Source organism: Epinephelus fuscoguttatus, linkage group LG3 (genome assembly GCF_011397635.1).
Source record: "Epinephelus fuscoguttatus linkage group LG3, E.fuscoguttatus.final_Chr_v1".
NCBI classification, from domain to species: domain Eukaryota; kingdom Metazoa; phylum Chordata; class Actinopteri; order Perciformes; family Serranidae; genus Epinephelus; species Epinephelus fuscoguttatus.
The window spans coordinates 22514412-22536116 of record NC_064754.1 but is presented as its reverse complement, the minus strand read 5'-3'; the positions used below and the strand labels follow the sequence as shown (position 1 = coordinate 22536116).

Genomic DNA, 21705 nt, shown 5'->3' with positions numbered 1-21705 from the left:
CGAGAGGCAGGGTACACCCTGGACAGGTCGCCAGACTATCGCAGCGCTGACACATAGAGACAGACAACCATTCACATTCACACCTACGGACAATTTAGAGTTACCAATTAACCTAGTCCCCAATCTGCATGTCTTTGGACTGTGGGAGGAAGCTGGGGTGCCCGGAGAGAACCCACGCTGACACGGGGAGAACCACGACATTAATGTTTGTTTTTATTTACTAATATCAAATAACAATTGACAACCAACTATTACTCATGAAATAGTTATTAACAAAATGATTCAAAATTCATTTTAAACTTTTTAAACTTTTATCAAAGCACCAACATTACATCCATTTAAACAGGAAATAATGTAAGATAATGTGATGTGCTACACACTTAATTAAAATTCAATTCAATTCAATTCAATTTACTTTAATTCAATTCAATTTAATTTAATTTAATTTAATTTTTAAGGTAGAGATTGACTCTATTAGGGAATGGATGCGCACAACATACTGATTAAAAATTCATACATAACTTTTTGTATAGGCCCAGCTGTATATTGCAATAATAATGCGTGGTTTTCACAAAAATCCCATGGCACACCTAGATTTGAATCATGGCACACCACTGTGCCGTGGCACGCTATTTGAGAACCACTTTGTATATGCATATAAGCATAGATACATAAAAGTGCATAGATTAAAAAAAAGATTAAAACAAACAAGTTTAAACACAAAGAAAAAGCAAAGAATAAAATGGGTCTGTGTAGATAATTTACTAAGTAAGTATAAAGCCATTGGTTACTTTTATTAAGGGGGTCCTATTTGAAATTGGCATCATAATTTAAACTGAAAATGTTTCTTGCCTCAGTTTATAGTCCAGAAGAGCTTAAGGCCTGAGTTTGCCTGCTATCAGTCGATCTCTAAAAGCACTGGCTGGACAGAGTGTGATGAAAACATGCTTTATACAGAAGTGAGGAGAGACGAATTGACAATGTGTTCCAGGGGTCTGAATTCTTGCCCTCTGCCTTTACAAAGTGGATGGTTGCCTCTCTGTCTCTGCCAAACCCTTGCCATACTGCATATTAGCTGCTCTATCATCAGACGCTGGGAACATCCCCTCACTCGTGCACACACAAGAACACCCCTAATTCTTCAGGTGCATCCTCGGCCCTTTGGCGTTGAGTTCAGACAGAGCTGTCTGGATTTAGATAAGTGGGGGGGAGGGAGGTTGAAGGAGAACAGGATAAGAGGGATGACAGCTCTCTTCCTGTGCTGAGTCAAAAATTAGAGAGCTTGCTCAGCTATTCATGCCAATTTGTCCCTGAACCTGGCTTGATTAAAAGCTTGTGTTGCTATCTAACAAGAAACTTTTGTTGCGACAAACAGCAGAACTGATGAAAATACAATATTTTGACAAAACGCCATAATGATAAATGTATTTTATGCACTGTTTTGACAATTACTTTGGCTTATTTTATTTAAAAAGTGATGACCATAAGGGATTTTGATGTCTTTATCATTTACCCATTGTACTTTCCTATTATTCCAAAATCCCACAGAGCCCTCGCTGTATTTTGGGGAACCTGAGTATGTCACAGATGAGAGTTCAGGCTACGTTGAGGTGAAGGTCTGGAGGACAGGGACCGATCTGTCCAAGACGGCTACTGTCACCGTGCGCTCCAGGAAGAGCGAGCCTGTCTCCGCAGAAGGTAAAACCAGCAGTTTGACACATTAAGCATTTAGTCATGATTGTGCATTACAGTGTTATTTCATGGTTTCCTCTCTGTCTGGCAGCTGGACTGGACTATGTCGGCATCAGTCGCAACCTAGACTTTGCTCCTGGAGTGACGATGCAGACATTCAGAGTGACCATCCTGGATGATCTGGGTCAGCCGGAACTGGAGGGGCCTGAGACCTTTGACCTTGTCTTACGGATGCCCATGAATGCTGTGCTGGGGGAGCCTAGCAAGACGACCATCACCATCAATGATACATTCACTGACGGTGAGTGTCCACAAAACCTGATGAAGTATGGTATACCCAAGCCTACAGTAACTTCACAGTATATTCTATATAAGTTGATGTGAGTAAAGTCATATAACTATTGCTAGTCTTTTAAAATAAATACTCTTTTAAATCAGTTATATTTTTATCCCCCATTTAATTAATTTTTAAAACGATTCGGTTTAAATTTGGGCAGCCTGTATCCTATATGTGTTGTGTAAAGTGCAGCCCTTAGCTTCACTCAAACGCAGTGAAAGTCTTTTATTACAAGTTGATTTCTGTCTCTACAGTGCCAAAATTTCAGTTCAAGGAAGGAAGCTACAAGGTGGATGAGTCCGATGGGGAGGTAACAGCTATTGTGTACCGCAGTGGAGACATTAGCATCAAGTCCACGGTGCGCTGTTACACTCGCCAAGGCTCTGCTCAGGTCATGATGGACTACAGTGAAAGACCCAACACTGACGCATCAGTCATCACTTTCCTGCCAGGTGAGACCTCCCCTCTCCCTCTTAATCTCCCTGTTCCTCTACATCCAGCAGCACTTATCTAAATATGTTGATCCTTTTGTTTCAGGTGAAACCGAGAAGCCGTGTGTGGTCAGCCTGATGGACGACTCGGTCCATGAAGAGGACGAAGAGTTCCGCCTCGTCCTGGGAACTCCAAAGAGCAAGTCTCTGTATGGAGCTTCTATCGGGGAGCAGAAGGAAGCGATCATCACAGTCACAGATGAGAAAGACAGTATGTATTTTACCCACACAGAAAAATATTGTATAAACACAAAAAAAAAATCCACAAAACCTAAGGAATGACTGTAGCATACAGATAAAACTAAAGAATTAAAAATGGTGAGAGTGGAAAATAAATTAGTCCTACCTACCTTAACTTCCTGAGACCCTGTGTCCTCATATGACGACATCAGATTTTGAGTTTACTGTAACTTATACTTCACTCTGCTCAACTTAGACCTGTTGTCCTCATTTGTGGACACTTTTTTGTCCCATCTTATGGCAGTGGAAACAATACACTGATCCATGTAAAAACAAGATGGCAGCCATCTCTGCCAAGTCAGTCTGCAGCTGATGTTTGAGGGCATTGGGATGTAGCCTTATTTGAGGACACTGAGACTTTATTGTGGCCTAGAGAACTACTCTGTTTGATAAAATAAATGTGTCTATGTTGTTCTGGCTGACGTATAATTCTAATTTTCTTCCTGTTCCAGAGCCCGTCATCCGTTTCTCTGAGATCAAGTACAGTGTACGTGAGCCTCAGGTCAAAGGTGGCGTGGCGATAGTGAAGATTCCCATCCTGCGGGTTGGAGACACCTCAAAGGTCTCAGTGGTGAGAGTCCACACCAAGGACGGCTCTGCAACCTCCGGAGAGGACTACAACCCGCTGTCAGAGGGTGAGCAGTGACATAGCAGTTTGTACAGTGCTGCTTCATATGACTTTATCCCAGAAATATTAAAGTTTTTGATCAATGCTCACTTTACTGTCTCTGTTCCTCAGATGTTGAATTCAAGGAGGGTGAGAAGGAGCACTTTGTGGAGATTGAGATCCTGTATGATGGCGAGAGAGAGATGAGAGAGGCCTTCACTGTACACATGAAGCCAGATGACAACATGGTGGCTGAAATACAGGTGACACAAAGGCCGCACATCACATACAAACACACATACAAGAATAAGCCAGTAGCGAGTCCTGTATGTGCACACGTACAGTGCTGCATATCTACACACGTGAGCATGCGCCCCTCTCATGTCAGCCTGTGTTAAAATAGCCAGGCAGCAGCTGGCATTGCTGTCAGCACGCCTGAACCACAGAGTCTTATAAAAAGCTTTTCCCTCTGGAATGAGATGCTGAGGGGAATGTCCCAGCAGAGCCAAACAGTAGACAAACCTATAAACAGAACTGCGACATTCTGCCCATGCACTGTACATCAGACATGTACCGCTCACGTGACAAATTCAAATATGTAAGGTAATTTAACAAAGATAGATTAAATCTGTCGGAGGGATGGTGGGAAATATGTTCGGTCAATTTAAAGTCTGTTTTTGAAGTTGACAACCAACTAACGATGCTTTCCCTCTTCTTGCTAGATGAACAAAGCCATTGTGTACATTGAGGAGATGGATAGTGTGGCAGATGTTACCTTCCCGGCCGTGCCCCATGTGGTTTCCCTGCTCATGTATGACGACACTGCTAAAACCAAAGACAAGCCCCAGCCGCCCAATGGATACCCTGTTGTTTGTGTGACGGTGAGTGTAATGCTTCTGCTGCTTTTGAGAGCCACAAACACCTCCAGGTTTCTTTTAATTTCCATCGTACGTCTGTGCCCTGCTCCGTCTTAGCTCTGGCTGTTTCTAGCTAATGTAGCCCAGGTTTGACAGATCTGGGGTAGCTATGGCTCCGAGGTAGAGCAGGTCATCCACCAATTAGAAGATCGGTGGTTCAATCCTCGGCTCCTCCACTCCACATGTGAAAACATCCTCGGGCAAGATACTGAACCCCAAACTGCTCCTGATGACTGTTCCTTCAGTGTGTGTGAATGGTTACTGAGTCGCAGGTTGCACCATGTATGGTAGCTTCAGCCACCAGTGTGTGAATGGTTTCGTGAATGGGTGAATGTGACGCATAGTGTTAAAGCGCTTTGAGTGGTTAGAAAACTAGAAAGGCGCTGCAGTCCATCTGGGGAAAACTGCCTTTTCCTACCATGCACCTTTGGCATGAAATAATCTGCAAAAGAATCTATCCATTGATTAACTTCGGGGACCATAAAGAATGGGGTGATGGAGGCATGTGGTTTTTTTCTTGAGAGGCCACTGAGTTAAATGGCTATTGTGAATTTTTGTATATCATGTTGTATATGTTGTATTTAATATGTTGTGATTTTGCACGCCTCCTACCTTGGTCTCTCTTGTAAAATATATTTTTGATCTCAGTGGGACTTCCTGGTAAAATAAATGAAATAAAATTTTTCACTTACCATCTGTCTTGTCATCCCCTGCAGGCTTGCAACCCCAAGTACCACGACTTTGACAAAACTGGCTCCATCTGCTCTGCTGAGAACATCAACGACACCCTCACTCAGTATCGCTGGCTGGTCAGCGCCCCCACTGGCTCAGATGGAGTGGCCAGCCCCATGAGGGAGGTGGACACCAATACTTTCTTCACCAACACCAAGTCCATCACTTTGGATTCCATCTACTTCCAGAGCGGCTCAAGGGTTCAATGTGCAGCGAGAGCTTTCAATGCCAATGGAGATGCTGGTCTGGAGCTGTCTAGCCCCATCGCTGTGATCAGCAAAGAGGAGGGTGAGTGAATGACCGACGGGACATGTAACGTTCATGCTCAGTATGAAGATCATTAACTGACCTCTGACTGTTTGCAGGTATGTGTCAGCCTCGTATCCAAGGCACTGTTGGAGCTGAACCCTTCTCTGCAAAGATCCGCTACACTGGTCCAGATGACCCAGACTTCCCCAACCTCATTAAACTGACAGTCAACATGCCTCACATGGATGGTGAGCAGTAAACACAGATTACAACCATTAATAGTCTTTAATGTTTAGTAGCCAACGACCCAGATAATTAAGCTATTCACTCTCTACAGGCATGTTACCAGTGATCTCCACTAGACCTCTGTCCAACTTTGAGCTCACCCTGAGCCCAGATGGCACGCGTGTGGGCAACCATCGCTGCTCCAACTTGCTGGACTTCAATGAGATCCAAACAGGCCACGGCTTCATCACAGATGCAACAAAGAACCCTGAGATCATTGGCGAGACTTCACCCTACCAGTACAGCCCGATCATGCGCTCAACCAACTCTCTGCGCTTCTACAGGAACCTCAACTTGGAGGCCTGCCTCTGGGAGTTCACCACCTACTACGACATGTCAGAGCTGCTGAATGACTGTGGAGGCTCCATAGGCACCGATGGACAGGTAGGACACACATAAAGGAAACAAATAAACCCAAATCAGTCATTCCAATGGCCCAGTTACACCAACATTTATCTAACAATTGACTCACTTCCATGTTTTGGTGAACTTTGACATGCATATTGACCAATTGCAGAATGTCTGTTGAAAGTTGGAGACCAAAATGGAAGAAACTATTGTAGCCTAATAGCTGTGCTGCACCATCTACCTTTATATCACAGCCTCTGTTGGAGTACAGCTCTACAAAAGAGGAATGGTTGCAGACAGTCAGGTTAGACAAGAGTCGTGGTGCAAATATGTGTTTTGAATAAACTGTTTGAAACTACTGTCTTTTAAGCAACTAAGCAAACCAACTTGCTAACTAACAATAGCTGACAGCTAGCAAGTAAGCTTGCTTGGAAAGGTTTATCTAAGTTTCCTGGGTCCTATGTTCCTCAGCTCACGATCCTCTTAATATGACACATTAAAAAGACTTTTCAAAGGGTTTTATGTTCTCAGCAATGTTTTTGTCTTTAGGTGAATTGTTCAATGTATGTTTCAAGTCATACATAGATGTGTGGGTGGTGAATTTCACTGTGCCACTTCCTGGTCCTTGACAATGTCTGATTTGTCTCTTATTCAGGTGCTGAACCTGGTCCAGTCTTACGTCACGCTTCGTGTTCCTCTGTTTGTATCCTACGTCTTCCACTCTCCCGTAGCTGTGGGAGGCTGGCAGCACTTTGACCTGCAGTCAGAGCTCAAACTCACCTTTGTGTATGATACAGCTATTTTATGGCAGGACGGCATCGGCAGCCCACCTGAGGCTGAGCTACAGGGTATGTTCTCTGACCGATGCTGCTCTCTGTTGGTGATTACAGTCCATTTGTGAAGCACTGTGTAACTTCGTTCTTTGTTTTCACAGGAGCCATGTACCCAACCAGTATGCGTATAAATGAGGAGGGACGCCTGGTAGTCAACTTCAAGACAGAGGCTCGCTTCAGGGGACAGTTTGTTATGTCTCATCCAGGTAAGAGGGTGGTGCCCACGCACACACACACGCCCTAAAACCATCCAGTGCGGTCATTCTATACAGCGACCTCCTATTGGATTACCCTGTGGCCGACATCCTCTCTTCATCTATTTCTGGAGTTCCACATTAGGGGTCCTTCCTGTGTGAAAGTGGCAGGGGTCATTTCAGCAAATGTCAAAATGACCCTTCAGGGTTTTACAGTTAGGAGGCGAGTGGCCCAAACAATGTAGAAGGTCACTCTATAAATAAAAAGTGGACACAGTTGCAGTTGTAGTTTAGACAAATTGCAGCTTTAAAGATTTACTGTCTACATGTTTATTTTCTTTTTCAGGCACCAGCGTGTCATCCATGGTGATATGTGCTGACCACCCTGGGCTGACATTCACGCTCGCCCTGGTCAGGACTGAGCCTACGTACAACCAACCCATGCAGCAGTGGAGCTTTGTCTCAGACTTTGCTGTAAGTTGATATGCTGTCAAAACATGCCAGCTGCGGTGAAATGATCACAAACATCACAGACAGCCTTGTAAGTGTTTCTGTGTGACCTCTAGGTGAGAGACTACTCCGGGACCTACACAGTGAAGTTGATCGCCTGCATTGCATCACCCAATGGGGAGTTCAGCATCCCTCCTGTCTGCCATCCAAGAGAGCCACTGACGTTTGACATGGACATTCGCTTCCAGCAGGTTAGCCTAAATATCCTGACAAAAATCCTCCAGAACACAGATGTTTTATTTTAAGGTGACACTTTAAATAGACCCAGATCATTCAGAGCTAGGATGCAAGGAAGAGACGTGAGTAGAGAGAAGAGACATGTTTGCATAATGAAAAGCAGCCTTAGAGTCATAAGAGTGATTTTCTACAGTTTCACTTCCTCCACTGTTATCTCCTCATCTGTAGTTGACATCTATAGACTCTAACCACCAAAATCTTTTCAGATGGAGGTACCTAAAACCAGATCTTATCAAATGGGGGTCAGTGACCTAATGCATATCAGTTTAGGAGTCCTTGACACAAAAAAGGTTGAGAATATCTCATTTAAGGGGAAAGAAGATCCTCCATGATGATGGAGAGCAAACAATATCCAGGTCACGGGAGGAGAAAGGACACAAAGAAGCATAAGTTAGCAAAATGAAAGCATTGGGCTCACTTCTATAGTGAATTAGGTAATAAAAATAAACTGTTACCTATTTTTCTGGAGACCCTGAAGGTCCCCTGGTTGAGAATATCTGATTTAGACTTTAAGAACTTTTAATTGTTTTTAGGGAAGTTACATTTGTCAGAAGTTTTCATTGACAACAAACTTTCTTTAGATTGGTGCTTTTCTCTGATCTGCCACCTATAATCTGTTCTGCGTACGGTAACTCTTCTTCTGTGCTCCAGGTGAGTGACCCAGTTGCAGCCGAGTTTAGCCTCAACACTCAGATGTTCCTGCTGTCCAAGAAGGAGCTGTGGCTGTCTGACGGCTCCATGGGCTTCGGAGAGGGGACTGATGCTGCTTTTTCAGAGGGTACTACAACAGTGCCATCTAGTGGACTTTAGTAAACACTACAGCTGAGGACCATTAACCCTGTGGATCCCATGTTACAGTCCCACTGACCATTTCATCTGTTCTTTGCTTTAGGTTCCACAATCTTCGGTCGTGTGATGGTGGACCCAGTCCAGAACTTGGGCGACTCCTTCTCCTGCAGCATAGAGAAAGTCTTCCTCTGCACTGGAGCAGATGGTTATGTTCCCAAGTACAACCCCACCAACAAGGAGTATGGCTGCCTGGCAGATGCTCCCTCTTTGCTTTACAGATTCAAGATCCTGGTAAGATGCGATGAATCCACATACTTTAGTGTGTTATCTAAGCCAAAACAAGAGGAAGTAAATTCTGATTTCTGTGTGTGTTGTTCCTACAGGACAAGGCCCAGCCAGAGACTCAAGCCACAGCATTTGGTGATGTCTCTTTTAAGGCCACACTGGCTCAAGACACACCTGGAGGTCTGCCTTTGGTCAGACAGCCAGGATCAGACGGCTTCACTCTCTCCTCATCTCCACTTTTCCAGGTCCTAAAATACAATATATTCTGGTATTGGAGAAAGACATCATAGATATGGACAGATAGACTCAAACATGTTTTTCCTCTGCAGGTGGCTGCTGGTCGAGAATGGTTCATCCACACTATTTACACAGTCCGCTCCAGAGAAAATGCCAACCGCAACATCGGCAAGCGCAGTGTGGAGTACCTGCATCACAGCATGACATCTGTTGAGCAGCCACAAACCTCCGACATGGCCACCCGACGCCACCGCCGTGCTGCCCCTGCTTTCTCCTCCCCTGGTGAAGTCCAGGACATCGGTGTTGAAAACAACCGTGGCACCAACATCCAGCACATCGCTCTAGACAGAGCAGACCGCATGGTGGTTAGCCAGCGCCAGCCCTGGTCCCCAAACCGCGACGCCCTCCTGGAGCGCCCCCTGCTGGAAAGCTCTGGCAGAGAAATGGCTGACACCTCCACCCTGCCCATGTTAGTGGGCCTCGCAGGTCTGATCCTTCTCATCTGCCTCATCGCCACCATCGTCATTCTGCTGCTGCGGCGCAAGAAGAGGGAAAAGAAGACACAGTTCCCTCCTTACACCACTTCCTCTTCTTCTGCCTACACTGGTTACAGCCACACCCCAGCGGGTATGTGGAGCAGCTCAGACAACTCTGAGGTCTAGATGTGGCTCCCCTCCACCTCACACACCTGCCCCCCATTATAAAGACTATGATAGTCTTCTCCACCATTGTGCCTTTAAAGCCCAACTCTTGTAGCACTGAATAGAGCCCAGTACAACCTGTGGACAGCACAATATGTCAGTGCCTGGGGCCTACATGCAGAGAACGCACCAGAGTTTTCAGAGGCTTATTGATCTCTGATGTTAGTTCTTGCTGTACTGTACTGTAGGTTTTCGCAGCCTATTTTGAATCATGGATGTACGAAGAAGCCCCTCACAATGATTCACCTGCTTTATTGGTTGCCAAGTTGTAAAATATCCCACTTTATTCAGCGTTTGCAAATGCATGAAAGCCCCAGTTTAGTAAATACAATTATCTCACAACTTAAGAGGCAACCCTGTTTAAATTTCAAGAAAGAAAATAATTGTTTCTGTTCCTCCTTTAAAAAATAACCAGTTTACCAAGTTTTTTTTTTATTACTGTAATTCACTGTGTTCATTATTTTGTTTTGTGGAGAGTAGAGCAAAATGGACTGAATGTTAGTTGACCTTACTGAATGATGTGATAAATGATTTTTAGTACTGATATTTCACTGTTGTGCTTTAAAAGCCTGCAGTACACCTGCTGCCCACTGCTGAGTAACACTACTGATATGGTGCCATTGAAAGGGATTGTAAATGTCATTTAAGTCTTTTGACAATGCAGATTTTTTTTTTTTTTTTTACGTTTTTTCAGGTCAATGTGGCTGAAATCAGATGCAAAACTATCTGTGTACATATCAATGTAGGACTATGAAAAAAAAGGTATTACTACACCCTGATGAAACTTGAAAAAATATGAACTACATGTCTTTCTGGTTTGTTGATCAAGTCCTGAAAAAACAAGTGCAGCATAAAAGTTATAATTATTATTCTACAGGTGACAGTATATTTTAATGTGCCAATTGTTACTACACTTTTGTGCCTCATTAATTTTATGTCAGTTTCAAGAGTTTGGATGTATGTACACCTCAACTGCCAAATACAAATGTCCTTTTTTGATATCTGTGTCTTTTTTACCAGAGTGCACACATTTTTTAAAAAACGGGAACTTTATTTGTGATGTTCAAAAAGACATTTTCTGCCTTCACATAGGAAGATACAAGAACAAATGTTTTCTTAAAAATAAAAAGGGTACATATTGTTTCGAGCAATGGAATGTGGTACAACCAACAGGCATAAATACATTTATTTCAATAAGTACTAGTAAAAAAAGGACTAGCAAACAAAAAACTAAACCAGCACAGCTGCAGTGTTTAGGTAAGTGACAACAAGGCAGGCTTGTAAAGGAGCACTTCCTAAAACCTAACACGACAAAGTCAGTCCATCAGGGGGAGTTTTTACACAGTACATTATCACAGCCTGCAAAACAAACACAGACACTAGGACTAACGACACCGGAGCTGGCTGCCGCCCTCGACACTGTACGCAGGAGATTAAATTTGTGAGCGGCCTCACAACTTGAGCTTTTTCCTGCGTCCACGACCATCGGGGGTTGCGTCTGACTTCCGTTTCTGGGCCTAGGAAAGAGGAGAAAATTATTAGAAAGACGTAACAAGTATCCACATAAAAGTCAACACCTTCCAGACAATGACATGAGAGTTGCCGACGGCATTTACAAGCGGACCAGATAAAATGCCTGTCGTGAGAAAGCTGCTCTTCATTGGTCTTCATGTGGGAAAAATCCAGGAAGTAAACAAAACCTTGAAGAAGAGCACACTTGCAAGATAAACGCGACAGCGACAACTACGCAGGTTGATTTTAGTGCTGCTCATCGTGGACTATATGGCTGTTATTGTTCATTTTAGTCAAACCATACAGTTTGAAAACGAGGCGCAGCTCACTCTGGACAGGTAGCAAGACTAACCCAGGGCTAAGCCGTTCTGACCAATGCCGGATAAAACACACATTTTGTCATTTCCTGGTGAAAAACCTCCATTTGAGCTTGGTTTTGGTCAAACATTAATATAATGACACAAGTACCTGAACATATATGAAGACACAATACCAGCCTCGATGGCACAGTGTTCAATTATTTTGAAAATGCAGCTAAAACGTCGCAGTTTTGGACATAAAAGGTTTCTGCCCAACAGCAACAATTCAAGCGGATGCAACATTTGAGAAAAAAAAAAAACATTCTTCTTCAATGTAAGACATCAAAAAACAGACATTCTGAAACGCTTTAATCACATGAATGGGTTGCTTCCGGTAATATGAGATGGATCTGGAACTTACTGAGCCGGTCTTTGGGCCGCGTTTCTTCTTCTCAGCCTTCTCCCTTTCCTCCAGCTCCATGTTCTCTCTTTCTATCAGTGTAATCAGGGTGTTGCATCGCCTCTGGAGCTCCTGCACACACATCACCAACATACTTTTAGGTCAGGCAACACTTGTAAAATAAATAAGTATACAAATAATACAGGGGAAATATTACAAGTACAGAGAAGCCATATGTACCATGGCAGTCCTGGATTTGAGGAACCAGTCGAAGCGGAACTGAGGTGAGTTGCGGATGCACTGACGCAGCTCGTCGTACACGCTCTCCTTGTCGAAGCCCAGCTTGTGTAGCATGCAGATAAGGAAGCGGTCCTCCTCCTCTGTGTAGTTCTTGCCTTTGTTGGTGCCATAGGAGATACGGAGCTGATGGAAGGGAGCCTTGTAGCGGCCAATCTGGGCAAGGAGACGAGAAGCATAGTGAGGGACGGTTAATTAAATAATCAATCATGAAGAGCGGATACTGTGATGAAGAGACAATTAAGAGATCAGAGCAAGATTTAAGAGTTTAAGTGTTTAACAGCAGGCTTAATGAGATAAAGCTAATTAGGTAGTTTAAATAAGAAATGAATAGCCAAAGTAGTTGACAGTCAGCTACCTTTGAGTCCAGTGCTTTCTTGATGCTGATCCTTCTCTGGATCCTGGCCTCTCCTCTTTCTATCTGGGCCATGATCTTCTCGATATCCTGCAGCTCATTGCAGCGCTCCCAGAATACAGCTGGAGGAACAAATAAGCAGGAATTCATTAAACATGCAAAGAAATCAAAAGTTTGATGTGAAATAGAGGATTAAAAAAAGAGTAATTACCAGAATATTCCATGACTTCTTCTGGAGTTTTTCCCTCAACCTCTCTGGCAATGTTCTCAATATCATCTCTTCCCCACTTCTCGTTGGCTTTGATGAACTGGTTAAAGTCACGTTTGTTCCAGATAGTAAATCCCTACAATGAAGGTACAGTTGATTAAAATATGCACAATCTCGATCCAGACACAAAAAAATTAGTTTGGATTTGCAGCACATTAGCCATAAATTGATTACATACAGAGAGAGTATGATCAGTACCTGTTGCAGCAGGTTCTCCTTCTCCTCCAGCTCCTCCTCAGTGAGAGCCTCAGCCTCATCAATCTTAGCCTGCTCTTCTTTCTGGAGCTGGGCTGAATTTGGCATGTCTGGATTACGGGGAACCTGAGGAGACACAGCCACAGACTGACTTAGAGACACTTCTAAAAGACATTCCCACTCCAACCAAATGTGTGTATAAACAGCGTTAACAGTCTGTTTCTCATATGACAAAACATCTTTGTTTACCTTGTAGCCTATGGTCTTTCTGTAGAACAGAATTTCCTTTTCTAGAAGCTCAAAAAGACGCGGGGGGAAGAACTGGAAGTCCTGGACATTTGGCTGCTTAGGCGGACGAGGGGCCTGGGAAATGGAGTCAAACAAATGTTATAGATCAACCAGACTAACATTCATAATCAGAACATTGTAATTACATGTTGTTGCATTGATGCCTCATGAGAGATTTATAATTCTGTGTCAAACTGACGTCATACCTAGAGCGTAGGCTCTGCGTTGACGTTTTAATATAACTACACGTCACGCGACGCAGACCTCCTGGCTATTTCTGTAAGCTGAAACCATTTCCCTCAGTGGAAACAAAGCTTTTATTTACTTTTATTTCACAGATAACAGAAAAAATAAATTGTGAAGACAACAGAGCCAACAAAAAAGCATTTTAAGTCCTGTGTGTGATTCATCCTGGCTTCATATCAGTTTCGGAGATTCTTCTACCCACTAGGCTAATTTATGCAATGGGAAATGTCATAGGCTTATGCATGTTGTATATGCATAGTCTAGTATTAGGCAACTATTTTGTTGTACAACCTTTTCAGTTATAATGCAGCAAATTTTGTAACATTACCTTTGTTAAATGCTGCTGTTGTTCCCGGCTACACATGAGTAGAGATAAACTCTGCTAGCCGCTAGGCTATTTTATGCAATGTAAAATGTCATAAGCTTGTGCTAATAACGTTAGCATGTTGTATTTGTAGGGAAACATTACTAGTGTTTGTCTGTGAACCTTGTGAGCTACAATGGATCCAAATTTTGTACTTCTGTTTAATACTGTACCTATTAAGCTAGGTTTGAGATGTGTTATTAGTGTGTTCGTTGAATCAAAATTAACTGCACAGATACTCAACCCAGTGGCATAGAAACCCCAACTAGTGCTTTAGAGTTGTAATTGCAGAGCTATGCAGACACAGCACCACACAAGTGTAAATGCTCACACCAGCATGAGCTTTAAGGGTGTCTGCCCGTACCTTGGGTGCTTTGGGCTCACTGACTCGCAGAGCCTCTCTGAAGTAAGCATCCACAGCGTAATTGGCTTTCCTTTCTCTTTTGGGTGGCTCGATCCAGTTGGTAATGACCTGAATGAAAAATCAAGAAGGGAAACAAGGATAAGACTCAAAGGTTCATGTCGTTGGAAATAAAGTCTGGAATGTAAGTACTGACGTTAATCTTTTTACCTTTTTCTTCTCTCTATAATCCTCTCCTTCAAACGTGTACACGCTGCTGTTCTCTGTGTCCATGGTAAAGTTTCTCAGAGTGCTCTCTCCCAGTGAAGACAGCTTCTCCTTCATCTCCATAGTCTAGCAAATGACAAGACCAGATTTTTATTTTTATGAAAACTTTTTTTTTTTTTAAACAGACATAATAAAGCATATTTGTTTTTTACTGCTGCATCCAGACTCACCTTCCTTTCACCTCTCTCCAGGATTGCATCAATGTCATCATCTGTGATCTCGCTCTCTTTGGAGGCAAACACATGTGTGGCACCGTGGCGGATGATAGACAGCATCTCATCCTTACCCAGCTTGTTAGCGCTTGGATCCACAAGTCTTCCTGTTAAACAAACAAAAGAGAACTTAGTGGCTTACTCAAATCTCCTATTACTATTTTCTGTAAAGTACCAATTTCAAATTTCCCAGATCCTTCATGTACAATTACTTTAATCAGGGCTACTAATTAGACAGGGAGGAGGAGTTACCTTGCTGGATGACAATGGAGTCCAGGCGCAGCTTCATCTCAGCCCTCTCAACAATCCTTTCCTCCACTGTGTTTTCAGTGATGAATCGAAACACGCGTACCTGCTTCTGCTGACCAATCCTGTGAGCTCGGTCCTGAAATATAAAGATTAAACTGATCAACTCCTCAACATCTGAAATTCAACCTATACAGCCTTCACTGTTATTTCTTACTCCTTTCTACTGGCTAATAAACGTGCAGTTCAGCAATTCAGAGTACTAACCATGGCCTGAAGGTCAACTTGAGGGTTCCAGTCTGAATCGTACAGGATGACCACATCCGCAGTAGCCAGGTTGATACCCAGTCCTCCAGCTCTGGTGCTCAACATGAAGATGAACTTTGAGCTGTTGGGCTCGTTGTATGCGTTGATAGAGATCTTAAAACACACACAAAGATACATGGAAATTAGAATTATTTTGCTAAACTCATCTTACGGTTTGCTGAGAAAAACAGATGGTAATCAATCGAGGTAAATCACCTGTCTCTCCTCATGTGGTGTCTGGCCATCCAAGCGGCAGTAGCCATAGTTCCTCCACATGCAGTAGTCCTCCAAGATGTCCAGCACCCTGGTCATCTGACTGAAGATGAGCACACGAGAACCTGGAAAGAAGAACAGACGGTAGGATCAGTCAGAGGAATGTGGGAAAAAGGCATTAAACTGTTTGAAATAATCTATTATATGAATGAACTGTATGTACTGCAGATGTGTTTCCCTCTATTTGGTCTGATCAGTATCACACCAAATGTGTGTTGTTCTGTCCGGTGTTGTTCTCTTCGTCAGCATCTTAATGTTCTACACTATAAACATCCTGTACTGGAAAAACTATATGTAAAGATGATAGTGATAAATTCTTCTGACACTTCACCATGAACATTTACATAATTTACATACCCTGCTCCTTCATCTTGGGTAGCAGCTTGTCCAGCACCACCATCTTGCCGCTGTTCACCACCAGGTGGAGGTCAGTTGTGTATGGGGGACCAGGCTCAGCCCCATCGAACAGGTACGGATGGTTGCAGCACTTCCTCAGCTGCATGAGAACGTTTAGCAGACGCATCTTATCCATCTTACCCGCTGAGTTCAGAATGTCGATGTCCTTCATCAGGATCTTTGTGTACCTGATGGGTTGTCACGTGAGTTAATATTACATACTCGTGTGCAACAATATAATATCAGCTGAGTAGAACAAAGAAGCTCGGGACAAATTAAATCTTAACTGAGGACGCTTACCATTCTCGCTGCATCTTGCTCAGGCCCACATACATCTTGATCTCTTTTTTCGGAAGCAGAGTCTTCTCTACGTCAGCTTTTATACGACGAAGCAAGAAAGGACGCAGAACCTACACAGGAAATGTCAGGTCAGAAGAGAGTTTTAACCCAAATAAGATAAACGCACCTTAAAATTTACAGAGCATAGTTGGACGCTGGCATGAGCAACATTAAAAACTTACAGTGTGAAGACGTTCGACCAACTTTGTATCACCCAGGCAGTTGTTTGTATCGAACCAGGAATCAAAGTCCTTTTGGGGGGAAAAATGCAATTAGCACCAGGATACAGAAATTTTCATCTTCACTGATTTGGTGCATGTCTCGGCGATGCTTACCTCTGCTGAGTTAAAGACGTCAGGCAGCAGGAAGTTCAGCAGAGCCCACAGCTCGTGAAGGTTGTTTTGCAGAGGCGTTCCAGTCAGCAACAAGCGATTGGTGGTCTTAAATTCTCGCACAATCTCTGATAGCTGTGGGAAATAAATTGCCTTGTTAAGAAATCTTAAAAAACATTAATTGGCTCTGACCTATGTAAATATCTATTTTATTTCTATGGCTGTCCGACCTTTGATTTCTCATTCTTGATTCTGTGGGCTTCGTCAATGACCAGGTATCTCCAGTTAAACTTCTTGAACACCGCCTTCTCTATGATGAGCATCTCGTAGGATGTGACACACACGTCCCATTCTCCAGGCAGCAGCACATCTCTGATCAGGGCAGTCTGAAATTGAATCAAACACATTAAGCATTTTGTTAGTGAATAGTTGGATGGACAACCAACAAATAAACCTGTTGTTTTTTTTCATTAATGATGCTGAGGTTTGCTGTGTCCCTCGATGACAGACTCTCTACCTAAATAAGAATCTTGTGGATGCTGTTGACAACTCCTTACTCCCCATGTTTGCCTCCCCACACACAGTAACTAAAATCCATCTTTTCAACACAGTTTTGCCGAGATGCTTGCTACATACATCCAGTAGTCACTACAACCCACCAGGGAAACAAATTAAATGATCTTAAATGTCCATAAAAATCCTGAAAATCAAGCTGGTGTACCTTGGAATAAATGTAATCTCGCATCAGTTATTTTGGTTTGGGTACATCTCACTGGAGTTGCAACACTTAGTTTATTTATCAGTTAGTTGATAGAAAGAAAATTCAAGCAGAAATGTTAAACACTGTATGAGTCTTTGGGTTTTGGACTATTCGTAGGACAAAAAAAGCAACTTCAAGACGTCACTTTGAGCTCTGGTAAACTGTGATGAGCATTTTTCACAATTTTTGACATTTTATAGACTTAATTGTGAAAATAATCAGTAAATTAACAGACCACAAAAATAATCATTAGCTGCAGCCTTACATATCACTAAACCCAAACCAGAAGCCAATTTCATCAATTTCACACAAACCTTTAATCCCAGTTGACTATGTTCTGGGTCTACATACTGCATTAGTGTGATCAAAAATGCTGATTCAGCACTAAAAACCTGACTTGCAGGATAAAAACTAGGCCTGCTGTACGGAGATGTAGTGTTGTTGGCCAAATCAAATTCCCATTGTACAACTAGCAGATTAAAAACTAACAACTAGGAGGTATTACAAAGTTTTTAACAAGTCATGGTGAGTATTTCCTGTTACAATCATAACATTCTGATGCCTACCCTCTCATCTCTGTCTCCGATCAGGCAGACTGCGCGGAGTGAAGGCACCCATCTCTTGAACTCATTCATCCAGTTGTAGAGGGTGGACTTGGGCACCAGCACCATGTGGGGACCAGGGATGTTTCTGTAGTGCTTCATATAACCCAGCAGGGAAATAGTCTGCAGAGTCTTCCCCAAACCCTGAGAAGCAGCAGAGTGTGTGTGTGTGTGTGTGTGAGATGGAGCAGTACATGTAAATACAACAATATTGGGAGACAAAAAAATAGCTGTCATCCCCCTTTAAAATATTGAAGTGTGACTGTGAGAAAGTACTGACCATTTCATCAGCGAGAATGCCGTTGATGCCATTTTCATACAAAGAGATGAGCCAGTTCAGACCACGGACCTGATAGTCCCTCATCTTTCCTGTTTTGACGTCTAAATGAGAGACAAGAAAACTCATCATCATCACTTCTGCTCATAATAGACATCCGCCATATAACTTACTAAAAGAGTCATTGCTTACAGGAGGGAGACTCATCAAAGCGTGTGCAGACATTAGTCGTCTTGGTGCTCTCATTCAGAAGCTCTTCATCCTCCTCTTGCTCTGTACGCCGATGCCGGTTGCTGTTTAAGCACAGAAAATAAACAGTTATTCATGATCACAATGGGAGTAAACTTCCTAAAATAAAATAAATCTACGTGGAGATGTACTCACTCTCCAGCAGACAGCAGATTCTGTTTCTCATCTTTCTTGATGCGAGGACGCCCTGGCTTCATCTTCAGGGGGGAGGTGGGGGTCTTCTGTGCGGCTGGTTGGATGAAATGAGCAAACAACTCTGTTTGCTTCAGCAGGTACTCAAATCTGTTGGTCCGGTCGGTTTGCTGCACACACAAGAAGACAGTCTTGTCAGCTTATTCATCCAAGAACAGACAGGTAAGTGACAAGTGGTGAAAGCTACAGTACAAGTGTCCTTACCACTTTCTCCTCATATCCGGGAGCAGACTCTTTAGTTTTGGATGAGGAGGAGGAGGAAGATGCATCTTGTCCATCGGGCCCTGCATCTGAAGATGACTCTTTTCCAGCATCTGAAGAATCAGACTTCTCCTGACCAGGGAAAAAAGGAAACAGAAAAAGTCTTGTTTAATGTATATCCTCCATTTTTTACAACAGCATCAGACAGGAACAGACTGAACAAACTGCCAGCTCTGTTTTGGGATGCTCTCTAGGTGCAAAAGAGGAGTTAGGGGAGAGATGTGTGGTGGAATTAACTTGTGGCTATCATGGAGTTCTAAGCAAGACGGCAGAGGAGATACAGGCACACAAATACAACTGGGTTCACAGGCTGAGATCAATGCAAAAAAGGTCAAATTACAAAAGAAGGGTGCTTAAAGTGCAAAAAATAACTGATAATAGTCAAGGACTGAAACATTTGCTGCTGTTTTTATTCACTTGATTATTTTTGGCACTTTGAGCACCCTTCTTTTTTGCATTGATCTCAGCCTGTGAACCTTTTTGTGGCTGTCCTTCCCAGTTGTATTGGTGTGCAGGTATCTCCTCTGCTGTCCTTTCTTAATTGTCCATTGAACAGACACACCTAAGATAAACTTTTTTTGTTGCCCTAAGTAAGCATAGTTTCACAGCAGCCCTAAAACTTTATCACTGACATCTCCTAACCTTCCCTACATGAAACCCTAAACAATCAGGCAGCTCCTTACTTACAGTGCGTGAAAGAGCACTACTGAAAGTCTTTTGTCATTGCTGCTATTCCCACTGCAGGTCAATCACAGTGCTAAACTTTCTGCACGTCTGCATTTGCACTATTAGACACGTACTACACAACCTTTGTTATTAATAGCACTGCTATTTACAGAGACAGGACAGTTTATCCACCACCAGAGTGCAATTTTTGTATTAAATGTATTCTTTGTTCCTACTTTATCACTATGTTTCTCTCAGTACACTTTAAATTGATTACTTATAGTAGTATGTATAGTGTTAAGCACCCTTGTTTGTTGTTTTATATACTTTATTTTGTGTATAATAGGTACTACTAATGTATTACTCTAGCCATTTAAGCTCACTTATGTATCAATGTTTTTATACTCCTGCTGCTGTGACACTTCAATTTCTCTGCCTAACATCAATAAAGTTTGTTTCATTTACTTCAACTGTTGAGCTGCACACATGAAACCCCTTATTTCTTCTAGGGTTAATCAAAACAAAACCCAAAGTGCTGGCATGCAGCATCCCTCTGTTACAGGAGCCATGGCTGCCCTGCATGCCGCACTGTCCCACTGAAAACAAAGACGCAGATGGGACAGCTGAGCGGGGCTGTTGCGAGTTACTTTCACGAGGTTTCCCAAAAGCCTGATCACAGTCACGAGCTATTCACTCAGTGAATCAGGCCTGGGAGTAAACAAAAAACACGCTGGGACTTTTAATGTTGTGATCGATGGGTTGCTAGCAAGGCTAGGCTAGCAGCTAGTGTGGGCGCTTATGAAACAGGCTGGCCTGTGCTGTTACGCTAGCTTCAGTCCCGAGTGAATGGGACCGAGCTGTTGTTGTCGTGAGCTAACAGTAGCGCCACCGCGGCTAACTTAGCTAACAGTTAGCTCACACAGCCCGCATTAACATCAGCAAAGTGAAAGTTTAACACGGCTGAGTCTCAGGAACAAGTGGGTAACGTTCAGGGACGATGGGTACAGGGTTTGAGACTTTAGCAGCAGCTCTGTGGATGATGTACGCGGTGCTGAGAGGAGACAATGCCCATTTTAATGCCCATCTTACCTCCGCTCCTCCGGCTTCTTCAAGTTCAGTCTGCTCTTCCCGCTGTTCCACGCAGTTTAGGATTTCGGACATTTTCTATCGGATTTCCTCTTCGATTCAGAAATATTCGTCCGTTACTTTGTGTCTTGTGTGATCCCGTATAAGAGCCGTTAAAGATTTTCCGAACTTTCTCGCGGTAAATGGGAACTATCCTGTTGTTTGTAATGAAAGACACACCGGTTGGTCACAGGCAGCACGTTCCCGCTAGCAAGATTTTTCTCGGGCACCCGCGTTCACACAGCGCCAACCCGGTGTGGGCTCTATCGCGAGACTTGGCGATGCTGCCTTCAGCGGCTGTTGGAAAAATGTGTTTTCCATCAGCTGATTTTAAATGCCTCTAAATTACAACTACAACTACGACTTAAATTGCTGCATAAACTGCATTAAACTATATATTGGTCATTGCTCTTTTAATGTATCTTGCCTTGCTACTTTGTGCCTCTTTTTTGTTCACCTGATTGTTTCTCCTTTTATGTTTTTGTTGCGTGTTTTGTTTATATTTGTGCTGCTGCTAATTTCTTTTATCCTTGAACATGTATCCCCTGACTTGTTATGCACATTTTCCTTGTGTTAAATAAATAAATGAATAATAATAATAAATAAACAAATTAGCGTGTGCCTACCTATTTGTCTGCACATAACAGTATTTACAGTGCAACCTACAGCAAGTAAATTACAACATCAGTCACATATGAGATAGTAGAAAGGAAATGCAACAATAAGAAAAAACATTATTATCCTTAGTAGACCACACAAAACAGTTTCTTTTGGTTAAACCAGACCACATAGTCTTAAAGACAAAACTTGAATCTAATTGCATGCAAGCACAAAATAAGATATATAAATTGTGTTCTAGCTGTAAGTAACTGAGCATATGAGCACATTTTCAGTGGAGTACATGTGTATATATTTTTGTTTACATTTTTAAGA

General features: G+C 42.9%; 2 protein-coding genes across 2 annotated transcripts in view; one reads left to right on the top strand and one right to left on the bottom strand.

Moving 5' to 3' along the window:
• Positions 1 to 10716, top strand: part of frem3 (Fras1 related extracellular matrix 3) — a 38042-nt gene extending 27326 nt beyond the window's left edge. The window contains exons 7-24 of the mRNA XM_049571621.1: positions 1549 to 1698; positions 1784 to 1993; positions 2284 to 2481; positions 2567 to 2731; positions 3213 to 3395; positions 3500 to 3630; positions 4090 to 4248; positions 5001 to 5304; positions 5382 to 5513; positions 5603 to 5934; positions 6554 to 6746; positions 6833 to 6937; positions 7272 to 7399; positions 7492 to 7626; positions 8324 to 8450; positions 8565 to 8752; positions 8845 to 8991; positions 9076 to 10716. Coding sequence (XP_049427578.1) covers positions 1549 to 1698; positions 1784 to 1993; positions 2284 to 2481; positions 2567 to 2731; positions 3213 to 3395; positions 3500 to 3630; positions 4090 to 4248; positions 5001 to 5304; positions 5382 to 5513; positions 5603 to 5934; positions 6554 to 6746; positions 6833 to 6937; positions 7272 to 7399; positions 7492 to 7626; positions 8324 to 8450; positions 8565 to 8752; positions 8845 to 8991; positions 9076 to 9645 — 3557 coding nt within the window. The 3' untranslated portion in view covers positions 9646 to 10716. The remainder of the gene's footprint in view (positions 1 to 1548; positions 1699 to 1783; positions 1994 to 2283; positions 2482 to 2566; positions 2732 to 3212; positions 3396 to 3499; positions 3631 to 4089; positions 4249 to 5000; positions 5305 to 5381; positions 5514 to 5602; positions 5935 to 6553; positions 6747 to 6832; positions 6938 to 7271; positions 7400 to 7491; positions 7627 to 8323; positions 8451 to 8564; positions 8753 to 8844; positions 8992 to 9075) is intronic.
• Positions 10717 to 10726: 10 nt separating this feature from the next.
• Positions 10727 to 20991, bottom strand: smarca5 (SWI/SNF related, matrix associated, actin dependent regulator of chromatin, subfamily a, member 5). Its single transcript, XM_049571622.1, has 24 exons — positions 20737 to 20991; positions 18925 to 19053; positions 18664 to 18830; positions 18472 to 18572; positions 18283 to 18383; positions 17967 to 18146; positions 16871 to 17026; positions 16644 to 16775; positions 16491 to 16559; positions 16270 to 16379; positions 15931 to 16157; positions 15517 to 15638; positions 15262 to 15414; positions 15001 to 15133; positions 14707 to 14855; positions 14480 to 14602; positions 14273 to 14380; positions 13260 to 13373; positions 13014 to 13136; positions 12759 to 12891; positions 12551 to 12669; positions 12136 to 12348; positions 11917 to 12027; positions 10727 to 11201 (listed from the first exon to the last, which is right to left on the bottom strand). The coding sequence occupies exons 1-24, from the start codon at positions 20806 to 20808 to the stop codon at positions 11136 to 11138; spliced, it is 3111 nt and encodes a 1036-aa protein (XP_049427579.1). The 5' UTR covers positions 20809 to 20991; the 3' UTR covers positions 10727 to 11135.
• Between the last annotated feature and the right edge of the window lie 714 nt (positions 20992 to 21705).

Bases quoted from the DNA above. Each gene is read 5' to 3' on its own strand.
- smarca5 (XM_049571622.1), bottom strand. From the start codon at position 20,808: ATGTCCGAAATCCTAAACTGCGTGGAACAGCGGGAAGAGCAGACTGAA. The intron at 16,158-16,269 runs GTAAGCGTCCTC...ACAACCCATCAG, and splicing joins AGCAAGATGCAGCGAGAATG to GTACACAAAGATCCTGATGA. The intron at 13,374-14,272 runs GTACGGGCAGAC...TCCATTTCCCAG, and splicing joins GTGAGCCCAAAGCACCCAAG to GCCCCTCGTCCGCCTAAGCA.